This window comes from Anastrepha obliqua, chromosome 5 (assembly GCF_027943255.1).
Source record: "Anastrepha obliqua isolate idAnaObli1 chromosome 5, idAnaObli1_1.0, whole genome shotgun sequence".
In the NCBI taxonomy this organism is placed as follows: Eukaryota; Metazoa; Arthropoda; class Insecta; order Diptera; family Tephritidae; genus Anastrepha; species Anastrepha obliqua.
The window spans coordinates 78,925,781-78,943,364 of NC_072896.1; the positions used below are offsets into that span (position 1 = coordinate 78,925,781).

Sequence of the window (17,584 nt, forward strand, 5' to 3'; positions counted from 1 at the left end):
AATGCAAAGGAAGTGTTCAACTGTTTCTTACTCCTCTCTACAAGGTTCATGGGAGAAAACTCCTAATCTCAAGAAATGGCTGCCAAATAGCGAATGACCGGTTATACAAGCCACGGCCTTCGAGATATCCTCTCTTGAAAGGCTAAGCAGTTCCTTTGTCTTTTTCTTATTTATTTGCGGTCATAGTACCCTACCTGTTACGCATGTGTCGTTATCTATTTGTGACCTATTGGCCTCTTGACTCGGCATCTGACTATAGAAAATATTCAAAACAAGCGCCATAAACATCAGAAATATACTAAGTATGAACATAGCAAACTTATATATTAATTTCCATTAGTCTAGAATCGGCTGAAAAAGGTAAAAAAAAACTTCCGACATCTGTAAAGGTATTTTTACAAATATTTAGATAAATGCTCCTTAGATAACACAAATAAAAAAAATCGCACTTTTTGTCTGATGAATGACTTTCTGATTCTAAATATACCCTAATTTTTTTTGTAACAGCTCTTGCTTACGAGTTATAGCTATCACAAAAAAATCACTATATTTCAGTGTTAATTGACGAATATTTTAACAAATATTAAGTTTTCTTAATATTATTTGTTATGGCATCGTCAAGACGAGTTTGTATAAATGACCGGAATAGTTTTTGTTTTATTTGCGGAGAGTATATGTTTCAAGAAAACCGTTTGAATGTGACATTGTTCGTAAATGAGGCGTACAAAAATTACTTCGAACACCCAATGGAAATGAAAAATAAGCCTTGGATTCCACAAAAGGTATGCAAAACGTGCATTGGGTTTCTACGTTTGTGTACGAATAAGAAAAGGAATAAATTTAGATACGAAACTGCTATTATCTGAATTGAACCTGTGAACCACCACGAGGACTGTTATTTTTGTATGGTAAAAATAACTGGCATTAACCGAAAAAATCGAGGCAAATGGGAATATCCTTCCATACGATCGGCAGATAGACGTGTTTTGAGCCCTACGATGTCATCTGAACCTCAACCTGGTGCTTCAAACGAAGAACCTTTACATTTTGAGGCAAAAACAGACAATAGCGATAGTGACTTTCATTGTGACCTGGGAACACCAAAACCATTTAACCAAGATGATTTAAACGACCTCATTAGAGATTTGGGACTGTCAAAGACTGGTTCAGAAATTTTGGCGTCTAGATTAAAAGTTTAAAATGTGTTCTCTTACACAATGGCAACAAATTGGGCTCATTGCCTATTGCACATTCTACTAAAGTAAAAGAAGGATATACAACTATTGCTCTGGTTTTAGACAAAATTAAATATGCGGAACACAATTGGGTCATATGTGTCGATTTAAAAATGGTAAACTTTCTTTTAGTAGAGCTAAAAATCAACATTGGATTAAAAAAGATTGGCCTGCTCGGGAAGCGTTAGTACCAGGACAACAGAACGTGATAAACCCACCTTTAGTATCAAGAGATCGTATAATTTTACCTCCGTTACATATAAAACTGGGGCTTATAAAACAATTTGTTGAAGCTCTTGACAAAAATGGAAATTGTTTTCTTTTTCTGTCTAAAAAGTTTCCAAAATTAAGAGCAGAGAAGGTAAAAGCGGGTATTTTTGACGGCCACAGATAAGGTCGTTAATAAAAGACTCAAATTTCATAGACACTATGACAGTGATTGAGAAAATGGCATGGAATGAGGTTGTTTGGCTTGTTCAAAATTTCTTAGGAAATAAGAAAAGTTTTGACTATTCTCAGCACGTCGAACAACTAATGGGTCACATCCAAAGGGTTGGATGTAATATGAGCATTAAGTTACACTTTCTTCACAACCATCTGGACTATTTTCCAGCCAATCTTGGGGATTTCAGCGAAGAACAGGGCGAGCGATTCAACCAGGACCTTCGTACGATGGAGGAACGCTATCAAGGTTACTGGAACACACACATCGCACCCTAAATACAAAAGGGTCACAACTCAAAATTTTCCACACTTGAGCTTGACTTGTTTACAGTAGCACAGAAAACAAACTATGTGACATAACACGCTGAAATTTGCCATGTAAGCTTATAACAGTCCTACCAAAAAACAAAAAATTTATTTTTGCCATATGCCATCCGCGGACCGTTTTATTGATAACGTCTCGTTCATATTTGAGCAGAAGGGACATTTTGAGTTGTGACCCTTTTGTATTTAGGGTGCGACATGATGGCCGACTATTGTTGGAGCATTAACAACAGTTCTATGCCTTCAACTTCAGCAAGGAAATCAAATAAAAGAAATTTTTTTTAAACTTAAGAAGGCAATAAAATAAAATAATCTTTAAATCTATAGTGTTTTATTACAAAAAGTCAAATGTGTCATATAGAGCTGATACAGCAATTTCAGTTACAGATTTGAAATTGTCATTAAAAATTGGACTAAAAACATGTATCATAACCCAATCATCAGAAATGCTGTTGTGCAGTGTAATAGATTTAAATTTCGTATAAAATATCTCATACATTTCCAGCACCACTGGTACAAGATAGAGAGTATTCATAGTCATGGTTAACAATTCTTCTTATTTATTCTGCACTTAATGTTAAAAAAAAAAATTTACTTACTTAAATGTAAAAAAACAATATTTAAGTAATACTTCCTCCCCCTCTCCGCAGTTAACAATGTTGGCAAAATGTATGATTACCCTGATGAACTCTCCAAAATACCCGAAAACGTCATTTGGGATTTGATCAACATCAACGTAGCTGCCGTCACCATAATGTCACGAATGCTCATACCGCAGTTAAAGAAACAGAATCGAGGAGCTATTGTTAATATATCGTCCGGCAGTGAACTACAGCCTATACCATATATGGCAGTTTATGCAGCAACCAAGCGCTATGTGAAATGCTTCTCGCAGGCGATCGAACGTGAATTGGCGGAGCATAATATCACGGTACAGTGCGTCACTCCACTCTTTCTGGTTACAAAAATGAATCAGTATTCGGATACCGTTATGAAGGGTGGCTTTCTGATACCGGATGTGAAGAATTTCACACGTTCGGCGGTATTCACACTGGGCAAAACAGCTGAGACGACTGGTTATTGGACACATGGATTGCAGGTAATTTTAAAGGGAAGGTGAGACTATTGAGGGAAAGTGAATAAAAAAAATGTAAATAATGGAGCATGCACATTTTCGTAATTAAGTAGCGCAAGCAGAATGAGTGACTTACATTATATATTTTTTTTTAACTAAAACCTCAAAAAGCCCATCAACCAGGGTGTACAGTGGTTTGTATCCATGCTAGTAGGTTTTTTTTTGGAATTTTTGAAACCTGCATAACAGTTTTGAATCTATCATCTATATCTAACCAGTTTAAGAAGAAGAAGCATAACAATTTTGCACAAATTGTCTTGCATTACAATTTCAGCAATTTTCGATTCATTCGAGAATTTTTTTTTTAATTTATCTTCACTGCATTATTTATTGCTTTTGGTAATGAACATTTACAATACAACATATTTTAAAATAATATTGACTCGTACATAGTCGTACCAAAAATAAAAAAAAAATTTAAGTCTTCATCGAAATGTTGAAAAAATGTTTTAACAATTATTGAGGAAAAATTAAAAAAAAATTGAAGTGAAATTTGGAAAAATATAATTAAATAAAAGTTGCCAAAAATAATTTATTATCTTATTAAATTATGTATTTTCAGTACTTCTTCATGAAACTCGGTCCAGAGTGGCTTCGCATACGTATTGCCCATATGATGACACGTAAACTGCGTCGAGAGTACCTGGTGAGCCATGGAGAAAAGGCATGAAAGACTGATTGATAGGAAGCATATAATTTTAATTTTAATTTTCTAATACACACATACTCATGTACATATACATATGTATGTATATTTACTTTCACATTATTGTTTTTAATATTGCATCTCTTATTGACTAATGCAATAAAAATAAAAAGTTTTTTTTCCAAGAGATTTTAATTAGAAATATGTAAAAACAAGAATATTTGAATTATTAACTATTCAGTTTGTCAAATTTTCCAGCAAAATAAGTACAAGACGGCTCACCTGTGTAGATTTGAATAAATTTCATATGAGATTGTCTGGTTTAGGGTCAACATAAAATTAAATTACTTTGAGTAGAATCACCAATTTAACTACGTTTATGTAAGATGAGTATATTTAGAACTAGGCTGGTTGATGCGCTGCTCCTAAAAAACATAGTTCCCTTATTGGCCAAAAAATCCCATTGCCCAGTTACCCAATTCTTTCCCAATATATTTATTTATTTTATTTAACTAAACTTATTATTATATTCTATGAGCTCGAATATGTCTGCGGAGTAAATTTTTCATTGCCGCTCCAGTGAAAAGTCGATACCTTTGACATTATTTAGTTCGCTATTTAAAACTCATCAAGAGCTTTTGGTTAATGCTTATCCAGCGAGAATGTGCTTAAACTGTCCCTACCCTAGACGAAGTGATTCCCGCAAAAAATCTGAAACCCATTTCTCGAAGTGCAAGTCGTTCACTGAATAGACTTTACTTATTTTTCTATTCTGGAAGGCGTGAAAAACGTACTCTATATTGGCGAGGGTTTATTGATAGTTAATTTGTCCTGAATCAAACATCTGAAAATAATCGGTTTTGCATGCCTTGAAGAGGATATACATAGATAGATCGATTTGAAAGAGAAGGCGTGCATTTCCACCAAAAGATTTATTGTGTTCTTTACTCTTCACTATACTTCTTTCTGGTCCCAATTCTCTTATGGAATCCAAGACGGTATTGGGCTGCATTGTAGGCATGTGCTTTTCTTTAGGTCAAATCAGCCCGAGAAGCTTTCTTCTCATATTCGAGATGGCAACGCATTCCAGGAGTGTGATCATATTCCGAGCCTGTAAAGTTTTTGAAGCCGAAGAGTGTGCAGTTGACATGGCGACAAAGCTGGTGAGCAAAATGGTGCTCGCTTTCTCAAAAAACTTGGCTTTCGTGCAAATAGTCAAAAATATATCGATTCGTTCAAGAATATTCAAGATCTCTAAAATTTGTTGTTATGGTTAATGTAACAGCGTAACTGCTGAGGTGACAATACTTGGTATGATACGCGAGCTCTACAATAATGCTAAATTCAGAGCTCGTTTCAAAGATTTGCTATAGTAAATGGTGTAAGACAACGATGCATCCTCTCCCCCCTTTGATTTATCGCAGTACTGGATTTCATATTAGAGAAAACAAATTGCGACGCCCCAGACGGCATTCAATGGCGGCCGTTCCAAAAACTTGGAGATCTACAAGGTGAAGTCCAAAATAAACAAGATTGGCGTCATAAAAATGTTTTTGATGGCGGCATCTTTTGAATTAGTGTGTTGGAAGTTATCTCCTTAGCTGACGCCCAGTGAAAGCTTGGAGACATTCGGTTCAGTGGAAGCGAAGTTATTGCATCTAAAGTGTCAGTATGTTTGTATCATCGGTACAAAAACGAGTTTCGAACAAAGAGCTAATATCGAATTTTGTTTTAAAATCGGTAAAACGTTTACAGAAACATTTGAATTGATGAAAAAAATGTATGGCCATCCAAAAGGTTTGTATCGACATCCTGAAGGGCATGCCGGTCAATGACCTGAAACACGCTTTCGAAAAGCGCAAAACAGTCTATCGAGGTCAGAGGGGACTATTTTGAGTAAATAAACTCGGAAGTTATCAGAACATACCTCCTGTCGTTTCTATTTTTGCTCAGTCTTATTTATCCTGGGCTGGTAGATTATGCAGACGGCATATGCTTCGTGAGACACACATTTGCTGGTTTTCGAACAAAATTTGAAAAATTAATGGCAAATGCAGAACCCAAGGCTTGAAAGTAAACATTGCAAAAACTAAACTAATGCGATGTGAAACTAGCAAAAGCACGCCTCTGGTTGTAAACTCTGCTGATGTGACTATTGAAGTAGAAGATGTTAATGAGTTTTGCTATCTGATTAGCTTAATTTCCCAAAATGGAGGTACTGAAAGTGACGTATCCAACCGTACAAAAAAAGCCAGAGCACTTTTTTATGAATTGAGCAAAATTTGGGCTTCAGGAGATATCAGTAGATGTACCTCAAAAGTCACTAACAGAATCTGCCAGACCATGCAAACCTTTGCCGACGAACCTGTCGGATTTTCTGGTCCAGAGTTATACTGAATGACAATCTACTGGCACTTACAATTTCAGAACCTGTTAATGTCGAAATCAAACGCCGGAAATGGGTTGGATCGGACACTCTTTGCAAAAGGAAAATAATGGCACCACCAAGATTCACGGAGGAGAGGACGACTCAGAAGTACATGGATAAGAACGGTAATGCTGAATATCAACAAATGAATAACAGGCCTTTTATGCGGGGAATTGCACAAAATCGTGATAGATGGAATTCGTTAGCCCTTTGTACCGACACTAAATTGTAACGTTACATTAATTTTTTTTGTATTAAATTTATTGACAAAATCGCCGTGCGTGACTACCATTCGGAATTCGGAGTGCGTTGGTTTGAATCTCCGTGAAACAGCAAAATGAAGAAAAAGATGTTTTTAATAGCGGTCGTCCCTCGGCAGGCAATGGCACCCTCTGCCATGAAAACGGTTCTCATAAAAAATAACTGACGTTCGGAGTCGGTAGATCCCTCCATTTGTGGGGCAGCATCAAGACGCACGCCACACATAGGAGGAGCAGCCCGGCCAAACACTCAAAAAGGGTGTAATCGCCAACTATTGTATATATTTATATATGTATATATATTCATACATATATAAATATCTGGAGGAAAGCCTAAAATCTGTCCGACGGCGCAACTTCAAACTGTACTGGCTCCGTAGACAAAACAATGAGGAAACCTACAAGTGGACTTGGAAACCGTTTTACACAGAATAAAATTTTAGAATTGTATGCCCAACATATGCCACAAATCTAAAGAAATATTGGTATCCGCCAATCTTTCCAAAAGTACAATATATTTATTTTAGAAAATTACTGAAGGGAAAAATGAAAAACATTGCATACCATAAAATTTACTTTTTTTTGTGTTATTAGCTTTTAAATACATTTTTACGGACAGAAAAGTTTAAAAAATTTTATTTTTATGATATTTTAATAAAAAAACATTTACTCAGAATCCCATTTTATTCACCAATACACGTAGAGCACAAAGGCAACCGATGAATGCCGCAAACCGGGCTTTTGCAAGCCGAGCATCTAACACGTGTTTTTTTGTCCTTCTTTGGATCAAACACCAGGCATCTCCGCGCTGAATCGAAGGTCACTTTTTCCAGGTCACCTATTTCTGGGTTGGTGTCAATTTCTAAGATGCTCTTCATGATCATCTGCAGCCCTTTCCGAAGGAATGGTCCTTCCAATCTCTGGCGTAGTATCGAGAAGGTATAAAATGAATACAGGTAGCCTATTCGGTCTATCTCGCAAGCATCTTTCTAAATATTTTAATAGAATTGAAATCAATTTAACAAATTTCAAAAACTTCCTGCATATACAAGTTTTGATAAAAAATTGCATTCGCCTTTAATTGCAATGCAATTTGGCAGCGCAGTAAACCATAACCACTATTTAGAATTTTTTTCTGCATTTCCATTGCAACATGCGCGCACCGGCGCAGTCTGAAAATGTCTTTAAATTGCGTAATGCAAATGCATGGAATTTTTATTGTTTCTGTTGTTTTTTGTGTATGTTTTTAAATTTTTTATTTTTATTCTGTCTTCACCGGTCGCCAGGCAAGACAACAAACCGGTTGATTGCGTATTGGCAAAGTGACCGGCGCATTGCCGTATTGCATGTGCAACGTGTGTATATATGTGCATACATACATGTACAGTACAACTATAAATATTTAGAAATGTATGTGTGCGTGCGCAAGTCATAATGTAAAATGCAATACTTACCTACCCATACATACCCATACATACATACAAACACACACACATTTAATTACATTCACCAAGTGCGCGCACGTTTTGTGAGACCTCCATCGCTATCGGTTGACTAAACCGCATTTACGAGTATCCGCATAATTTCGGCCGTTGGTAATATTTTGTTTTACTGCCGGTTTCGCATTAACTGCAAGCATTGTTACAGTGCTTAATGAGAGTTGCGTAATCTTCAACGCTGCAAAGAGATGTGTATGCGTGTATGTATGTGTGTGCGCATTGATGTACTTGGGTATAAACAAACTTACAATGTCATACCCGAATCGATGTAAATACATTTTTTACTACATCATAGCACAGAAAACGTTCATGGCAGAGATGAATATCTGTTCGAAAAGAGGTAAATAAATTATAAAGTCATGCATGCATTGGGGTCAGTGCGTTCAGGGCGATGCAAGAATTAAAAAAATTTAGAAACGGCGTAAATAAATATGTTTTATGAATTATTGTGTGGCTGCAATTAACAACCTTGCTGCTCATGCCTTTCGTAATTTTTTCCGCAAAGGTAGGGATCCACATACATACATACATATTTATTTCTGTATTTTAGATATTAACGTAAATTTTTCCAGATCTCAGTTTATTTGTAGGCGCAAATCAAGGCGCATTCATTAAAGGTGGGGGGTTGGACCAATAACAAGGTGTTGTACATAGAAATCTCACGATGAAATAAGGTAGAAATGTAAAAGAAAAGAATTAACTATGCTCGATAGCCGACAGGAAGCTGTGCCGACGATAGTGCAAATGGAGCGCCTTTTCGTCATTTCGTTTTATGCTGACGTCCGGATGTCCATTACCAAAGAAAAAAGGAAATCAGCTGGTCTACCAATACCAGCTTTAATAGACTCGTCTTGGCTTGAGAATAATAAGAAGTAAACTGAAAAAATTAAAAAAAAAAGATAATTTTGAGATTTATTCAATGTTGGGAATTTTGGTACATAATTTTTTTAAAGTGAAATTTTTTGGGTTGTTTTTAACATTTTTATACTTTTTTTAATTTTTTAAAAATTAATTAATTAATTAAAAAAAAATGTTTACGAAAACAAATATAATTTTTTGATGAACATTTCCAGGAAAAAAATGCTTAAAATGATATTTTTTGTTGAATATTTTTAAGGAAGGACTTTTTTTATGTTGTTATGAATGGTATCTCTTTCTATTAAGGGGTTAGGTGGGTTTCAGAGGTTGAAAAAAGAAGATTTTGACTATTTTTTTTTTTAGTATAGAAAATCATATATTTTATTTAAACAATTCACTATATCTAAGATACATATATAAACAGTATCTTGTAAAATTTTTGTTTAAAAATTTCGAAAACTCAGCCGTTGGTACCTCATTTTCCTTGACGTCCCAAAAAAAAATGCTCTTGCCGTGGACAGTATAACTCATTATTGGTTCATCTAAAATCAAAAAACCAAAAGAATTTCGTGGGTACATGGATAAATCTCGTTGCTGTACGAAGGAAAAAAAATCCAAATTTTAATTTTTTACATGCTTTGAACCAAAAAAAACATTTTTTAGTGAAATTTTCGACATACATTGGCTCAAAAAAAATAGTTGTAATAAATAAAAAACAAAATCCTTCGTTCAATAACTAGATAATGTTATTTCAAAGATTTGTACAAAATTTGAAGTAAATCGCTTCATAACTTTTCGAGATATCGTGTCCACCAACTTAAAAAATGGAGTTTTGAGATAAACACGTATACCTGCGAAGCGCTCAACTGACGTGGCCTAATTGGCGGAACTTCTGAAGGGTCTATCTCTTAGAATTTTACTCGGATCGACTTAAAGTTTAGGAGAGTATTTTAAACATACTGTACTATTTAATGAGACAAAAAAACAAAAATCGATTTTTTGAAATTTTCAAACCCACCTAACCCCTTAAGGTACTGACCAGCCCTCTCTGCACCAACAGTTTTGCAACATGCCATCAATGGTTCCGCCCGCTGTAGCGCAGTGGGTTGGCGCGTGACTACCATTCGGCAATGCGTTCAATGGTTCGCATCTCCCTGCATAAAACATCAAAATAAACATAGGCAATTTTTTCCCAATAGCAACTTTAAATCAAATAAATATTAATAAATGATGCTATTTAGACACATAACAGCAATAAAAGCAACAGAAATAATAGTTCAATATTTTTTTGCCCCACTTAGGAGAAATTTTACAAATGGTCCAATTCTAACCTCTCCCGAGCTAACATAGTAGGACTTCTGACGTCAAATACCGGTTCATGCACTAGAATATTTGCCAAGCACTTTGGCATTTCACTGCAGGGTGAATAAGTGTGCATTAGGGCGGAGCAATTTGTATGGAACTAATATATTTTTTTCGACATCGTTCCCAGCAGACCCGGATTCTGAAAAACATTATAAGCATAAAAGTACATATATTAGAGTATTGATCTAAAGGCAATTTCGAGCGCCCTACATTTGAAGAGAAACCACATATAATTAAGTCTTTCAATATTTTAACATAATCTGCATATTTTCATGGTACATTTTTTCTTCTTAATTTTTGATAAGCATGTAGTTCTTTTTATAACAAAAATCGTATAAAAGTTCCAAACTTTGTAGAAAAGTTACAAAAAATTATCACCGAAATTTGAAATATTTTATCAAAATTTTTAGATATCTAGGTATGCAGTTTTATAGACGAGTCAATTTCAGTACAAAAAAATTAAGTCGCTTAAAAATCGAGTAAATTTTTTAGAATTTTTTTTTGCATAGAAAGCTTGGAAGCCTTTTATATGGAAGTAAATGCTATGGCGGCTACTGTAGGCGATTGGGTTGATGGGTGACTAGAGAATCGAACCTCTGGTCATGAAACACCAAATGATAGAAAGAGTTTTTTCTAATAGCGGTCGCCCCTCGGTAGGCAACATAAGTCCTCCGAGTGTATTTCTGCCATAAAAAAGATCCTCATAAGAAGCCATTTGGCGTTTGGAGGCGGCATAAAACTGTAGGTCCCTCCATTTGAGAAACGACAACAAGACGCACACTACAAATAGGAAGAGAAGCTCTGCCAAACATCCAATAAAGGGTGTTAGAGCCAATTATATAATTATATATACAGTGAAACCTACCTTGGGCGGACACTCACCCGCTTTAGTCCCTGTAAGAGAGGTGCCCACTCAAAAGAGGGTAACTTCTTCCGATACATAAGATTTGGAATAGAAAAAAATGTCCGCTGAAGAGAGGTGTGCGACTAATAGAAGAGTCCGTTAGAAGAGGTTATACTGTATACATATCGCACTTGTTACGTTAAAGCGTAACAACTCAAAAAGAAAAGGAAAAGAGTAACCACTCAAAAATTTGTTATTTTAGCGCAACTACTAAACAAATAAGAATGAAACAACCGTTATATTGTTTTTAATGATATTTTCGTGCAATTACATATTTTTTCCTTTGTAATACCTATATTATTAATATTTACGGAAACAGTTTTTCGTCTCTACTGAAAATGTTCAGATTTTGAGTTGTTACGCTTTAACGTAACAAGTGCGATATGCTCAACATCGTATGCTAAAAATGTATTTCCATTATCTATTTTTTATTTAAAGAATCGCCAGGTGGCGTAAGATGACGCAAAACAAAGCAAATTATTTGTAATTTTTTCTTATTGTAATACGAAAAGTGATTGCATGAACATTTTTTTGACTTTCATAAAATCAAACAAAAAATATTTTTAACATTTAGCGTCATTTTGCATTACTTTAAATAAAAAATAAACCTAAAAAGTAAATTATTCGTAACAAAAAATTAATAGAGCACAAGTTTGTATTAAAAAAAAATACATTCATAGTATTATAAAAATTAATCTCCGTATTAAAGTTTTAGGAGGCTCGAGCTATTTGCTTTCTTATAATTTTAGGTAATTATGTACCAAGAATGTTGAAAAATTCACCCGCCCTAATGTGCGTGTGTGCATGTATGTTTCATATCTCTTTTTCATCATCGTTATATTCCCTTCAATATTTTCAAGCTTAATTAAGCACCGAAGTTCAACTTCTGCTACATTTTAAGAGATTTAATGTCAAGTTTTTTCACAGTTTGCTGACTTCAAATGTCGTATTTTTTCGGTTGGACGACTACCCATGCATACTTCAATTAAATGTGACCTTCTCTTAAGATGTGCGTAAGTAGGTGCGTAAGTATATTTGTGTGTGTTCCTTGCCTCGAGTACCATGTAATATTTATAAGTGATGTAAACAGCTAGCAAGTGCGTATGTTCATGTGAATTTGAAATTATTATTATTACCGTATTTCAGTTAAGCTCTAATAATTTTAGAATAATGAATGCTGTTTATTTATAATTGACAACATCAATATATTACGAGTAATTCTATTTCCGAAATAATCGTTGATATTTGAATACTGCAAATCGATAATTGAAAAATAAAATTGAGTATTTTTAAGCACAAGTTAATAACGGAAGTTTTTATAATGAATAATTACCCCACACACTCCTGCATAACGAGGTTTTTTTTGTAATTTTTACTGTAGGAGCGAGTGAGAGTACCGATGCAGTTGTCATCTCTCAGTAAATACTCATACTAAACAATCGACTCTATTGGAGCATTCCGAATTAACTGTCGGCTCTGTTAAGAACAAGCGGGAGTAAGAAATAGCTCAGTCTTCATAAATTTTAAGATTTTTTTCTTTATATAATGAGAATGCATTTTATAAAAGTAAACGTCAAAGTCGTTATAAATTTCGACAATAGTTTATTTACTAAGTTGTTCGATAACTTTTGCGGTTCGATAATAAAAACACTATTTTATGGTTTGATATATACTTTATTATCCAGTAGATTCTCCCTGAACATCAATACACTTGTTTCAACGAGATTTCAATTTTTTAATTCAATCACTGAAGTGAGAGTCTGGAAGGTCTGCAAAATGCGCTCCCATAGTTTTTCCACGCATGCTCTTTTTAGGTCTGAAAACAGATAAAAGTCGCTAAGGGCCAAATCTGGTGAATTCGGTGGATGCTCCAATAATTCGAATTTTAATTCATGGATTTTAGCCATTGCTCTCGTGAAAAGCTGCATTGTCTTGATGAAAAAGATTTTTTTCTTTTACAAATTGGGTATTTTTTCATGAATTTTTCCTTCGACTGTCGAATTTTAATTCATGGATTTTAGCCATTGCTTTTGTGAAAAGCTGCATTGTCTTGATGAAAAAGATTTTTTTCTTTTACAAATTGGGTATTTTTTCATGAATTTTTCCTTCAACTGGTCTAAAAGGTTACAATAATATTCGGAATTTATTGCTTTACCAGTTCGCAAGTAATCCACAAACCAAATTCCGTTCACATCCCAAAAAACTGACGCTATTACCTTCTTGGCCAATTTCGGGGCACGAACTGGTTTCGGAGCCGATGAATCAGGTTCGCACCACTCTTTAGCCTATTGTTTTGATTCAGGATCATGGTGATGGACCCAAGTCTCATCCAAAGCGATGAATCGATGAAAATTCACATACGTCCATATGAAGGGTGTACCAACATATAAAAAAAAATGCCAACATACCAAATGTATGCTTTTTTTTAAGAAGCGCAAAGCTTATTGAATAACCTAATAAATGAGTTTACTTGAAAAACACAACAGAAGCTGGCAAGAGGTTTTACTAAAAAGCAAAGCATATTTTTCCAAAAGCTTTCGATATACGGAAATCAAATCCGGAGTTATAATTGCTCTTCTGGCTCAACTTTCCGAGATATTTTAAAAGTATAAAAAATTTGACTTTTGTCAATATTTGAGGCTATGTAGCATCACGATTTCTTTTTTTTTCTAAAACAAATCAAATGCAGTATTTTGTAGTACAAGTCCACTTCTCTCGAACGTCGTTGAATTTAGTCCAATATATTTTTTCTTGTGGAGATATTTAATTTTAAAAATTTGTAACTGCATGTGTGTTTCTTCGTAGGCTTTTGAATAATAAGAAATTTATAAATTAACAATATCCACTTTCGATTCATCAACCACCTAGCAAGTAGTGAATGAAACGAAAATTTCTCATGAATCCCACGTTGCATGTGATTTGGCAACACTGCATTATTTTGGTTTGACAAAATGTTATGTAATTCCATAGCCTTTCAAAGCGTTTCATTTGAAACCGTGCATGTCCCTTGTGATATAAGCGGATAAAATCAAAATTGCTTGAACATCGCTAAACTGTTGTTGCTTTTGCATACCAATTTGTTTTTGAATTCCATAGTTTCTAGTACCAAATATGGACATTTTATAAGTCTTATAAAATTCAATAAGTGCAATGACGCAACAACAAAACATATGCAAGAAAATATTTGCAATACCTGAAACATTCGCTTCTTTTCTTGTAACAAAGTGTAAGAGAGCCACTGGGACTAAATCCTTTGCCAGTTGTTTATTGTAGGCCTCTTCTATTCACCATTTCCCCGCTCGCTCTCTCTATGCTCGATTAATTGTACGAAAAATTTTCATGCGAAAGCAACAACGAAGTTATCGAGTAAGATTCGCCGCTTAGCGAGTATGGCTATAGCTCATTATGCCGCACTGCCTTACCAGCACATGTAATTTAAGGCAGCTCTCTTCACTTGCTAAGTCTTGGCGAAAAAAGAGGCCTTGTTATTTGTTCTAAATTTGGTACAACTCTGAAACTGGGGTGCATATTTTTGTATAGCGTTTTTGCAATTCTTGCTATTATACAATTCTGCAAGACATAGAGAAGAGCCCTACTATTTAGCCTACGCATATAATAGCCGATAAGCAAAGACGCTTTTAAATCTGAATTTCACTAAAACCAAAAATTTCGGTCCCAATAGTTCCATTTCCCTCGTGACCAAATCAATCTTGGAGGCAAGTGAAATGATGTATATAGCTAGAATTATATAACAGTACTTACCAGAATTGGAAAATTCATAATCAATTGACCCGTGATTTCTTGTCTCCGAAAAACGATGGATTATGGGTAGAGGAGCTGCCTTACTTAAGGATATGTATCAAAAAGACATACGATTTTTTTTTTTTTGATTTGGAAAAAGAGGACGCCTACTGACGCCTTTAGACAAGCTGATGAAAGATAGAACCAAAACACAGCATATTTTATCTCAAGGCAAAATTTACCTCCTTGAGAGAATATACCCAATGCCATTGGTATTCCTATAAGAAATGCAAGAACGATGGGGGAGAACGAATTATTTTTCATTTTCTTTCCACTCTGTGTAAAGCCGCATTCGATATTTAGAGCATCATCTTTAAATACTCCCAAATTGTTTGAAAGTTCTGACGGCAGAAAAGCACTTAGAGGTTTGCCATTGCCCATCGGGGGACGAACGCTATTAAAAAAACACTTTTTCTATATTTTCTTAACGAGCCTCTAAACATACAGCCCACTTTATAGTGACGGTAAACAAAGTTTACGTGATGTCCCAAGTGAAGATTTGATTCCTTCATGTGTGCGAAGGTTCCGATCAACAAGTTCGGTGGCAAACAAATGAAAATATTGAACTCGTCGCTGCAAGTTTGCACGATAATCCGCGAAAGTCCGTGTCCGAGATAGCGGCTGCCCTGCGACATCCACAAACTATTGTGCATGAAATATTATTGGCACAACGCCACTCGCATCAGAGAGACCATGGCGATACTGAGTAATTTCTTCCCTAACAAACTAATAAGCCCTTTCGGCGGCATATCCTGTCAATCCAGGTAGTCCGATCTTACCCCGGTATCTCGAAAATAAGTCTATGAAACAAACCCAGTGACCATCTCATCACTAAAAGAAAATATCGTTCGCGAGGTTAATGGCAACCGTATATCACTTCTCCAGCGAGTGGCACAGAGTGCGAAGGCCAGATTCCAAGAGTGTACGAGTATGTGACGTAACGATCAACATTTAAAGGAAATAATTTTTAAATAATAAAATGCGCGCTTGTCTTCTTTGTAATAGTTATTGAAATAAAATTTTATCGTTAGTAATTCTTTTTTAATTTAGCTTTTAATTCCTAATTTTTCTGCTGGACACCCTGTATGTATGCATGTACTTGATATTCCTTTTAAAATGTTGTAGCTAGGTTCAAAATGTTTGAGCTCAAATTGTAATTTTTAAATATGTATATTAGTCTTATGTCCGATGAGGCGTCACTTCGAGTGTTTGAGAAAGATTCTGTAGAAGACTTTTGGACCGTTGCACGTTGGTGACGGCGAGTAGCGTATCCGATGGAACAATGAGCTGTATGAATTTTACGGGTACGTAGACATAGCACAGCGAATAAAGAACCAACGGCTGCATTGGCTTGGTCACGTAATCCAAACGGTATACAAACACTCCGGCTCTGAAAGTATTCGATGCGGTACCAGCTGGTGGTAGCAGAGGAAGAGGAAGGCCTCCTATGTGTTGGAAATATCAGGTTTGTCCAAGGGTTAGAGCAGATTTCGCAGATTTCCAGTGTTCCCTGGTTTTTATTTGAATCCATTTTTTTGGTTTCCTGTTTAATTATTTTTGTTAAATCCAAAAAATGGGGTTGGTCCAATAAATAGCCCTTTTGCCCCTTTTTTGGCATAAAAGTCTGCCTTCTCGTTTCTTTTGTGTCCCTCATGTCCTGGTACCCAAATCAGTGAGACCTGATTATGAGTGGCCCTTTTGTTGAGCGCATTGTTACACTCTATTAGGACTTTTGACTTGAATGTGAAGCTATTCAAAGCTTTGAGAACCAATTGGCTGTCCGAAAGTATTTTAATTTTTACTTTCTCGAACCCTCTTTTGGATATGATTTCCACTATTTCCATTGTGGCGAAGAGCTCCGCTTGGAAAATTGTGGTATCTGTACTTAGTGTTACGGATTTGTGTGCTCTAGGTCCCAATATTCCTGCTACTGCTGCTTGGAGCGTTTTGGCACCATCTGTGTACCATTTTTTGTGAGTCACCATTTATCCATGTTGGGTTAGTGTTCCACTCTTCCCTAGACGGGAAGATAACCTTGTATCTCTTTATAAAATTGAGTACGGGTTCCGTGTGGTCATTCGCCAGGGTTACGCATACTGCATGTTGAACCCTGTTCAAGATATTGAGGTGTCCAGTAAGATCTCTTGGTTTAAGTTTTTCTTTGATATAAAAAGAGAGTGCTTGCATAGTAGTTGGAATAGTTCTCATGCCCCCTGTTATGCTTAGGCGCAAAAGCCTTTGTAGTTTACACAGTTTTGATATAGCAGTAGTTTGTTTTAACCCACCATACACCAAAGCCCCATATAGTACAATAGGTCTTACCATTTAGGTGTAGATCCAGAAGGTCATTTTAGGGTTCAGACCCCAGAATTTACCCAAGAATTGTTTTGTTGTCCAAAGGTTTTTCGTTGCCTATTTTATTACTGAATTAAGATGGGCCTCCCGTAGCCGAATGGGTTAGTGCGTGACTAACATTCGGAATTCGTAGGTTCGAATCTCGGTGAAAGACGAAAATGAAGAAAAAGTTTTTTCTAATAGCGGTCACCCGTCGGCAGACAATGGAAAACCTTCGAGTGTATTTCTGCCATGAAAAAGCTCCTCATAAAAAATATCTGCCGTTCGGAACGGCTTCAAACTGTAGGTTCCTTCATTTGTGGAACAACATCAAGACACACGCACAAATAG

At 35.5% G+C, this 17,584-nt stretch overlaps 1 protein-coding gene across 3 annotated transcripts in view; it reads left to right on the forward strand.

Moving 5' to 3' along the window:
* LOC129247485 (inactive hydroxysteroid dehydrogenase-like protein 1) overlaps positions 1-3,962 on the forward strand; it is a 36,976-nt gene extending 33,014 nt beyond the window's left edge. For all 3 annotated transcript variants that reach the window (XM_054886623.1, XM_054886624.1, XM_054886622.1), the window contains 2 exons: positions 2,654-3,102; positions 3,701-3,962. In XM_054886623.1, the coding sequence (XP_054742598.1) occupies positions 2,654-3,102; positions 3,701-3,808 (557 nt within the window). In that variant the 3' untranslated portion in view covers positions 3,809-3,962. The remainder of the gene's footprint in view (positions 1-2,653; positions 3,103-3,700) is intronic.
* The last annotated feature ends 13,622 nt before the right edge of the window (positions 3,963-17,584 follow it).